Source organism: Anneissia japonica, unplaced genomic scaffold, assembly GCF_011630105.1.
Source record: "Anneissia japonica isolate Jap-2015-1 unplaced genomic scaffold, ASM1163010v1 scaffold16157_len16249_cov112, whole genome shotgun sequence".
NCBI lineage: Eukaryota > Metazoa > Echinodermata > Crinoidea > Comatulida > Comatulidae > Anneissia > Anneissia japonica.
Genome location: NW_022709980.1, coordinates 5,176 through 16,247, shown reverse-complemented (window position 1 = coordinate 16,247; position 11,072 = coordinate 5,176). Strand labels below are relative to the sequence as shown.

Genomic DNA, 11,072 nt, shown 5'->3' with positions numbered 1-11,072 from the left:
AAGCTTTCATATGCACATGTACCCAAAGTGTTGTGACCAATCAAAACATTACCCCTAGTAGGTGAGAAAGCTATAAATATACTAAAGATCAAACACTTTTGAATGCTGTACATTTTGTGAATTTGTACTGTAAAACAATAAATAAAGAGATTGTAACATCAATCTGTATCATGGAGTGTATTTAACTGGCATTAAATCACCTAAACTACTGTATAAACCAAGCTTGTATTTAATTTATTTTGTTTTCTAAAATTAATGTACAGTGTATGTGACTGTATTATCTTGAAAAGAAGCCTATGGGCTTTTTTTTAGAAGGGCTTCTTTTCAAGGCTAATTTTGCAAACTAAAAATTGGGAGGGGGCTTCAATTCAAGATGGGCTCCATCTCGAGATTAAACCCAGTAGGCTTCAATTCAAGGACTTACAGTATGTTTATTATTACATTTTTTCTAGGAATTTCCGATGAGGATTATCGTCAGCTGTTGCATGACATATCAGAATGGTATGATGGAATTGGATCCATCAGTATGCTGAAAGTATTGTACAGAGATCATGTGACTGATGTTAATACACTAGATAAAGCCAATAAGATGCGTGACTTGCTGGACAACTTGCATGCTTCTGGGAATCTGAGTCAAACAGATCTTAGTATTCTGTATGATACCATAAATATAACTAAACAATTTGGATTCAAACCAAAGAATGAGGATCTGCTTCCACTTTTCCAGAATGTTAAGAATTTAACAGTATCAAAATTCACATCGTACAGGCAAAACCTGGTAAAACTAGGAATGACATTGAATGAAGAGGATGTAGCAACACTGAATGGTTCATTTAACACACTTCAAAAGAAATATGAAGACAGATGGCATTTGATTAGGGATCTAGAGCACAGAAGAGAAATTTGTGAAGAAAATATGAAAGCATTTATTGAAAGGTTGGAGAAACTCCAGCTCTTTTCAGCTGTAAAAGCTCTTTTAGAAGGTAAAATTAATCTGGAATGTATGACTTTATTAAACACTTTACAGACTAACAAACTTCATTGAAAATATTCGCAAGCTTTTGTTCATGCTGTGGACTTCTTCACACTTGTTTATTGACAGTTACTGTATATTTTATCTATTCCCAGATGCCCTACAAAATAATCTGAATTTGTTGTCTGATGTAAGATATTGCCGTTCTAGGCCTCTGTGGGTTATTTTTATTCCATCTGATGAGTATTTAAAAAAAAAAATAGAGAAATTTTTCACCCGCCCCTTTTTATCATTTTAAAAAAGAAGTTCAAACAAACCATTTATTTTTTTAGGCCTAATGTTTAGAACCTAGCTAGCTGATGCTTTGAGCCCAGGCAATGCCTAGAGCACATAATTTATGATGCTTAGACCCAGGTGATGCTTAGTCCTTAATTTAGATGAAATATTCAAAGTAAAAACACTCAACTATTATTCACTTTTTTACAGATGATGAACTCAAACCGACAGTATCTACAAGACAAGAGTTGATGTTGGAAGGTGACCAAGGTATGGTATAGTAATTTAACTGCAAATTAACCCCTATTATGGTGTAAATCTATTCTCACATTTTGTTAATCAATGTACTGTACTGCTGCTCTACCAATAAAACTGCAAAACTTAATGTCAGTAATTACAATAGACAAGCGCCCTCCTTGGGCATGAATGTCGCGACATGAACTCGTGTTTTCACATTTAACTGAACAAAATTATCTCAAAATCATATTGTATGAAAATCTTAAACCATTATTACTGTAGTATCACCATTAAATGTGCTGAAATAAAGGGAAAAAAACAGTGGCTTTTAATTATTGATTTAAACATCTTGAACTCATTTATTGAGACAAAGAAATTTACAAATGAAAAAATTAATGAGATTTCATCTAGTGTTGTAAGCAAGGATTTATTTGTTACTGTATATTGGACTCTAAAGATGGTTTTTATCATGTACCCGTAGCCAAAGACCATCAAAAAACAATATCAGTGGAAAAAACAATATTATTGTTGGACAAGGATTCCATGTGGTCTTGCATCACCATAATTGTTCAGGCCAGTTCTTACCAATGTGCATACACGTGGGATACGCACTGCGCTATTCGTTGATGATTGGTTTTTGGCAGCTGATCGCAAACGTCCAGTGCAGACGTATCCACAGCAGGTTGGGCATCGTGGGTAAAAGTCATGCAGCAGGCTTTTGGAACAAAAGACTAAAAAACATGCCTTCCAATTAAAAAAGAATTGAGCGCTGCGCTGATGGCACTTTTCTACAAAGGGAAATCATACATCAGTACATACATTCATAAATCTGCCAAAAATTTAACAGGACGAGAAAATGCGGAAGCCGACACTTTCAACATTGAACCTAAGATACGAATGGAGGCTACATACAATATTGTTCAATAGCTAGATGAAATGTGGCATCTGCATGCATATTCTTTCTGCAGTACACAGCAATGTAGATTTCTTTTAGCCAATCAGAACATAGGAAACCATGATGATGTGAACATGTAATCGTTCGCTCTGATTAAAAAAAAAAACAACTCCCAAGTCGAGTATGGATCCTTTTTGTGTGGGTGAGGATGATCAGTCCACAGTATCTAGTAGTATACTCTGTGCAATGACAAACAGGTATTGACCGTCTAAGAGAACCTAAGATTTATGATGTAGCCTACACAAACGAGAAACAAAACATCATCATCATCATTTTCACAAACTACTAGGCAAGCCTGTAGTCTAGGCTTAGCTAGTCTACTACTACTACCGTATTACGCTAGCCAGGGACTATGGCATGGAAAATCCTGGATCCGCGCCTGGCATGGCCTACTACTGTGTGAGATTATCATCATCCTTTGGTGGTACTGTACATTGATGAGCATGTGATTGATCAATTTGCCTCGTTAAAACAGCAGGTTCCCAGATCTGAGGGAGTCGACACACTAGTGCAGCAGAATTGGGGTACAGAAACAATAAACATTAACCACACCACTGTGCCCAGTAAACATGGTTTTAAACACTAAAACAACTATCAATTGCAAAACCGCTAGTTCTAACCAAATCGCAGCACGCAATGTGTTTAAGAGGGCCAATATCAGAGCTGGTAAACATCCTGAAATGGCAACTTAAATATATACAAAGATATTGAATGATTTTTTTGGAAAAAATATATAAGCTCATGACCACCCATCGTATTACTCTACAGTAATTCTCTTTTGAAAAATGTCTCAAGACAATATTAACTCCCTACAAAGGTTTTAAAGCATATTAGGTACCACCTCATTGATAGACATGAAAACCAAAGCTCCAAACAATTCATTCTTGTTTCTTTGTTCTTATTATTAGAATGAGTTGCCCCTTATCGTACATAAATCACCCTCACAAAAACATTTAAATGAATAATTGAAATTTTTTACAAAGGTTAAAAGGTTCTTAAAAAACATATTCAGTGAGTGTCCAGAGCTGATACAGTATAAGTATCTGAATGTTGATTTTGATTGTTTCTGTGTTGCTCATATATTACAGTAATTACTCTACAATATGTTGATGTTTTATTGTTGTCGAATGTGAAGCATTTTGTAAAAAGCATCATATAATAGAAATATAAAAAAACATAATATATAAGTCAATTATAGAATTTATATTTGGAATGAATGAAGATATTTTAATGACATAAAAATACTCTGCCATTGTTCTACCCTGTTTACGAGACAAAGTGTTTATATAACATTGAATTTCCTGTAAAAAACATGCTGCGAACAACTGGAAAATTTTAGTAGAACAGTACTGTACGTTGCATGTACGAAGTATTGTCATAGAGAATATGTCTTTGTTTTTGTAACCTACCGTACCATTCTCCTGGCAATGTGGTATTTGCATCATTTCGCTTGCAGCCTATTAAGAATTATTAATATTTTTCTCTTCTTCTAGATACCGTTATCAAAAATTATCTACTCGAAAGACAAAAGAATTTGTGCTGCCGTGTCAACCGGTTCACACCAGCTACTTTACGTACATTATACCAAGTAGATATTGCCAATATGTTTACTGATCTGGAACTACTGAAAAAAAATAAGAAAGAAGGCGAGCCAGTAACATTACAGGAGCTTTTAGATGTTATCAAATCCACACCATCATGTAGAACTCTTATAGAAGGTGAAGGTGGTATTGGCAAATCAACTCTTCTCAGGTACTTAGCATACAATTGGGCAAATGATTCAGATAAAACATTTGAAGGTAAAATTGTGTTTCTGATAAATGTCAGAGATATTGGCAAAGGTGAGGATATTTTTAATGTAATTTTGAAACAAAGTAATCTAAATGATTTTGAAATGAAAACTTATCTTCCGAAGGATCCAATGTTAATAAAAAGATTCATATTAAGACATGATGATGAGATTGTATTGTTGTTAGATGGATTGGACGAATTAGAAGATGGAAATGTATGTCCAATAAGCCTTTTTAAAAAAGAGGAATTGAAAGACAGCAATGTGATACTTACATCTCGATCAGAAAACATAAATGAATTTATTAAAGTGAGCAGTGTTCATGTGAAAGTAAAGGGGTTCAATGCTAAGAACATAAGAAAATATATTAAGAAACACTTTGATTACCTTGAAGAACCTGTGCTAGGAGATTCTCTTGCCAAAGAGTTGGACCTAACTAAGGAAATCTTTTTTTTAAAACATCTTGAAGTAAATTTAATGTGTAAGAATCCAATGTTACTACTCTCAGTATGTACTATGTGGGAAGACAAGCACAGTCTTCCAACTAATAAAGCTGATCTTTTTAAAGAGGTTTTTCGCAGCATTTTGAATCAGTTCAACAGACAAGAAGGCAATGCCCCAAAAATCACTAAATTCAGTGATACTCCCATTGAGTATGTACATGCAATGCTTATGTTAGGAAAGTGCATGTATAAAAGTTTAAAGGGAAACCAACTCTCGATAAACAGTAAAGATTTAGAAGGGAAAAAAGAAATGGTTCAACTGGCTTTAAAACTAGGATTTGTCTACCTAGATGAACCACATTCAAAAACTGATTTTGAACAATGTTTTACAGCTCCTCACAAGTTGATAGTAGAGTCATTGGTAGGATTTTACATTTCAAAACTATGTCAGACAGCAGGTTTAAAGAATAAGTGTGCAGAGGACCTAAAACATTTACTTGCTCCATTGGATGAGGATGAATGGGAGATTATAAGAGAAAGTGAATATTTACAAATGGCAAGAACATTTACAATAGAATTCCTTGGTGCTGATGTGGGAAAATTTTTTATTCACTGGTTGACAAAAGATCTCTCAACATATCGCTCACTAATGAAGAATTATTTAGGATCGGTGAAAGCAGAGCACCAGGTTTCTGTTGAAGAATCACTAATTGATCACATGACCAAGACACAATTAAAAATAAAACCACATGTCAATGGCATATGTAAATCACTTATGAGATATATTCATCATATTAATCCGTCTTTAGAGGTATTCGAAGATGAGCATTTTATTAAACTTACGAGAATAATTTATGACATAAAGCTAAGGCCATCAGTTACACCACCTCGTTTTAAAAGTTTATGTAACAAAATGTCACCTGAAGAAAAAGGCAAAATGCTCGCTCACATACTGTTTGCTATACAAGATGAAACTTATATGTTAGAAAATATTATCCCTGAATTGTGTGCTGATGACGATATTAAATACCTAACAGCTGAATATAAGAATCTTGATTTGCATTATGATATTAGTAGTTATAAAGCATTTCATAAAAGTTCAATTACTGCTATATTTTTAAATTATCTTTTGACCAATTCACCAAAACTAATAGAGTTGAGCTTAAACCTTTGTATTACAGGTGATATTATGAATGATATGATCAAAGAGCTTTCAGGTAGAGAGATCAAATTAGCATTACGGACTCTTTCTATCAATGATAATAATCTCAGTTCAATTAATGGTGCTTCACTGGTTTCTTTAATGTCAGTTACTCCACAACTGTTTATTCTTGAATTGAGCAACTGTAGTTTAACAGGAGATATTATGAATGATATGATCAGAGAGCTTTCAAGTAGAGGGATCAAGTTAGGATTAAAGTCTCTTAATATCGATGGTAATAATCTCAGTACAATTAATGGTGCTTCACTGGCTTCTTTAATTACACCAATACTACATATGCTTCACTTGAGTAACTGTAATTTAACAGGTGATATTATGAATGATATGATCAGAGAGCTTTCAAGTAGAGGGATCAAGTTAGGATTACAGTCTCTTTATATCGATGGTAATAATCTCAGTACAATTAATGGTGCTTCACTGGCTTCTTTAATTACACCAATACTAGATAGGCTTCACTTGAGTAACTGTAATTTAACAGGTGATATTATGAATGATATGATCAGAGAGCTTTCAAGTAGAGGGATCAAGTTAAAATTAATGTTTCTTTATCTTGATTGTAATAATCTCAGTACAATTAATGGTGCTTCACTGGCTTCTTTAATGTCAGTTACTCCACAAATGTATAAACTTAATTTGAGCAACTGTAGTTTAACAGGTGATATTATGAATGATATGATCAGAGAGCTTTCAAGTAGAGGGATCAAGTTAGCATTAAAGACTCTTTCTACCGATAGTAATAATCTCAGTACAATTAATTGTGCTTCACTGGCTTCTTTAATGTCAGTTACTCCACAAATGAATAACCTTAATTTGAGCAACTGTAGTTTAACAGGAGATATTATGAATGATATGATCAGAGAGCTTTCAGGTAGAGAGATCAAGTTAGTATTGCAGTCTCTTTATATCAATGATAATAATCTCAGTACAATTAATGGTGCTTCATTGGCTTCTTTAATTACACCAATAATAGATGGGCTTCACTTGAGTAACTGTAATTTAACAGGTGATATTATGAATGATATTATCAGAGAGCTTTCAAGTAGAGGGATCAAGTTAGAATTACTGTTTCTTTATCTTGATGGTAATAATCTCGGTAGAATTAATGGTGCTTCACTGGCTTCTTTATTGTCAATTTCTCCACAACTGGGTAAGCTTGCATTGAGCAACTGTAGTTTAACAGGTGATATTATGAATGATATGATCAGAGAGCTTTCAAGTGAAGGGGTCAAGTTAAGATTACAGTGTCTTTATATTGATGGTAATAATCTCAGTATGATTAATGGTACTTCACTGGCTTCTTTAATGTTAATTACTCCACAACTGGATGAGGTTAAATTGAGCAACTGTAGTTTAACAGGTGATATTATGAATGACATGATCAGAGAGCTTTCAAGTGAAGGGGTCAAGTTAAGATTACAGTGTCTTTATATTGATGGTAATAATCTCAGTATGATTAATGGTACTTCACTGGCTTCTTTAATGTTAATTACTCCACAACTGGATGAGGTTAAATTGAGCAACTGTAGTTTAACAGGTGATATTATGAATGATATGAGCAGAGAGCTTTCAGGTAAAGGGATCAAGTTAGCATTAAAATCTCTTTCTATCGATGGTAATAATCTCAGTACAATTAATGTTGCTTCACTGGCTTATTTAATGTCAGTTACTCCACTACTGAATAACATTAATTTGAGCAATTGTAGTTTAACAGGAGATATTATGAATGATATGATCAGAAAGCTTTCAGGTAGAGGGATCAAGTTAGCATTACAGACTCTTTCTATCGATGGTAATAATCTCAGTACAATTAATGGTGCTTCACTGGCTTCATTAATTACTCCAAAAATGATTCAACTTACATTGAGTAACTGTAGTTTAACAGACTATATTGTAAATGATATGATGAGAGAGCTTTCAAGTGAAGGTATTATGTTAGAATTAAAGTATATGTGTTTAAGTGGTAAAGTCTCAAAATGAGTAATGATGCTTTACTGGCTTCTTTAATGGCAATTTCTCTAAAATTTATTGAGCTTAAATTAAGCAACTGTAGTTGAACAGGAGAACCGGCTTATGATCAGAGAGCTTTCAAGTCTTAACATTATGATTAAAGTATAGTAAGCCACTATATAAATGACTAAATTAGATTAGACAATAATCTCAGTACATGTACGAATTAATGGTGCTTCATCGGCTCCTTTAATGGCAATTAGTCCAACACTGATTGAGCTTAAATTAAGCAACTATAGTTTTAATTTCAACAGGTAATATTATAAATGATGTGATCAGAAAGCTGGATGTCAAATTTCATTAAAATAAAAATTAAAAATAAGATAATCTCATTATGATTATTCGTACTTTACTGGCTTCCTTAATGACAATTACTTCAAAACTGATATAAGATATGAGTTTTAGCAGAGGTATCAAGTTAGAATTAAAGCGTCTTTGTTTCGATGATGATAATCTCAGGATGATTAATGATGCATCACTGGCTTCCTTAATAACAAATACTCCAAAACTGCATAAGCTTAAATTTAGCAACTGTAGTTTAATAGATGATATTATGAATAGTATGATCAGTGAGTTTCAAAGTAATAATATTTTATTCTGCAAAGTAAAAGTACAATCTTGCCAGGAAGATGGAAAATACAGAAAAGATCAAAATGCAACACTAGGCCATTATGCAATAACAACCTTTACAACAAGCAACTCAGTATATTTGAAAGTGATGATTGCTGGACACTGTATGTGATTCCATTCTGATATGATCTAATACAGGCAAAGTATTTTAGGCTTTAAGGGACATTCAACTATGACTTTGCCAGGCAAACATGTAGGTCAAATATTGTAGAGAAATGGATTTATGTTTTATTTTATAAACTTAAATATGTAAATCTGCTGAGAGATTTATGCAACTATTCAATGATAATTCTTCCTTTTCTACAACTGTACTCCTCCCATTTAAAAACAGTTAATTCCCACCAAACTGTTAGTTTTCAGCAAACAAAATTAAGAGCATATTTTGAAGTTGTGAGCCAGTTACCGTGGAAGATCCCTATGTCTGAGAGCTCTCTCTGGTCCAAGGACTCAACACCTTTCCTCAGATAAAAATATCTTGTGAACATTTTTACAATATCAGACTGTAAAATCAATTAGGGGCCTAAATAAGCATTCTAAATCTTTAAATTTTAAGAGCTTCTGCCTTAGATACAATATACTCGCATATAAGGGGACCTGGATATAAGACGACCCCTGAGTTTGAGAATAATTTTGGTCGATTTTTGTATATTGGGCATATAAGACCAATATAAAACTCAGTGTGTAAGCCTAATTGTACTTTCATCTGACGCAACCTCTTTTTTTACAAAATTAAGTGTCCTGACTTCAAGCAACAAACAAACCAGTCAACCTCATTGAAATGTCGTAGTAACCACCCTGTCTTTATTACAGTTTGCTGTACCATAGATTTGTCACATGCGCCATTTGCTTTACCATAGTTGTCCCTTTTATCAATTTATATACTGTATCTTTATTAACTTCAAACATAACTTGCACATTCAGCTTTGAAATATGGAACACTAAAATTATTTCATTTCGTACTGTAGTTAAGTATCAATAACTTAGGCCTATTTATCATGATTTGTTTCACCACATAAATAATAATCTTTTTCCTCCGAAACTTAGACTAAAATATACCGGGATGCGGTGTCCGACGGGGGATACTTTTACCTTTGTTGTACCATTGATTTGTCACGCGCACCATTTACCGTACCATAGTGGTCCCTTTTATCAATTTATTTACGGTATCTTTATTAACTTCAAACATAACTTGCACATTTAGTTTATTGAAATATGGAACAAATTTAAAATTATTTCATTTTGTACTGTAGTTAAGTATCAATAGCTTACAGTAGGCCTATTTATCATGATTTGATTCACCATGTCTTTCGCCCCTGAAACCTAGACTCAGAAATACCAGGATGCGGTGTCCGGCGGGAGATAGTTTTACCTTTATATAATTAGAATATTAGATTAATTCTAGTAAAACATACACTTGTACTACCAATCAGGCCCCGAAATACCAGATGGTGTCCGGCGAGGGATAGTTTTACCCCTACAATTTTCTTATTCTTAATGATTTAGTCTCTATAGAGGCTACAAAATTTCAACAAAGAAACCGTGACATATCTATTTTTCTGTGTGATTTGTCAAAACTAAGAGCTTGTCTGGGCCCCTTATAGGTGGATAGATATATCTTCCCTGTAAAATGTAACGTAATAAGGTAAATAAAAAAAAGTTTTAAAAAAAAAGTAATAAATAAAAATGATTAATGGTTGTAAATATTGTATAGGTGTCCTGTTGCTTTTGATATTAATAATAATGTAAATAATTATTTCACTATAAATAATACTTGAATTTGTCATTTATCTATTGTACAGTAGTTGCTACATTTCTGGTTAATTTTATTGAGGATGACATTTCTATCTGCAAGGTGTTCAGGAAATATATTATCTGTATTTATTTTAATCTTGTTTTATTTATATTTTCATATTTCCTTTGATAATAATAATGTAAATAATTTAATTTACTATAAAGTAATTGAATTGGTCATTTATCTAATGTACTTGAGACATTTCTGGTTATTTTTTTTGAGGATGACATATATATCTGAAAATTGTTAATGGAAATATATTTTATGTATTTATATTTAATCTTGTTTTATTTAGATTTTCGTATTGTTTTTGATAATAATGTAAATAATTTAATTCACTGTTAAGTACTTGAATTTGTCATTTATCTAATGTACAGTATTTGAGAAATTTCTGGTTAATTCTGTTTACGATAAAATTTGTATCTGCAAGTTGTTCGTGCAAATACATTTTATGTATTTATATTAATCTTATTTTTATTTATATTTTCATATTGTTTTATATAATAATAATGTAAATACTTTATTTCACTATAAATTACTTGAATTTGTCATTTATCTAATGTAGTTGAGATATTTCTTGTTAATTTTTAATTGAGAATGACATTTGTAACTGCAAGTTGTTCGTGGAATTATATTTTATGTATTCATATTAATCGTTTTTTTAATTATATTTTCATATGCTTTTAATAATAATAATAATGTAAATAATTAAATTCACTATAAAGTAATTGAATTGGTCATTTATCTA

General features: G+C 32.3%; 1 protein-coding gene across 1 annotated transcript; it reads left to right on the top strand.

Moving 5' to 3' along the window:
* Positions 1–452: 452 nt before the first annotated feature.
* LOC117106954 lies at positions 453–7,872 on the top strand (the record flags this gene model as incomplete). Its single annotated transcript, XM_033248473.1, has 4 exons — positions 453–983; positions 1,460–1,519; positions 3,935–6,321; positions 7,549–7,872. Coding segments are annotated over 4 exons (3,302 nt in total), but the record flags the coding sequence as incomplete, so codon positions are not given.
* Positions 7,873–11,072: the final 3,200 nt, after the last annotated feature.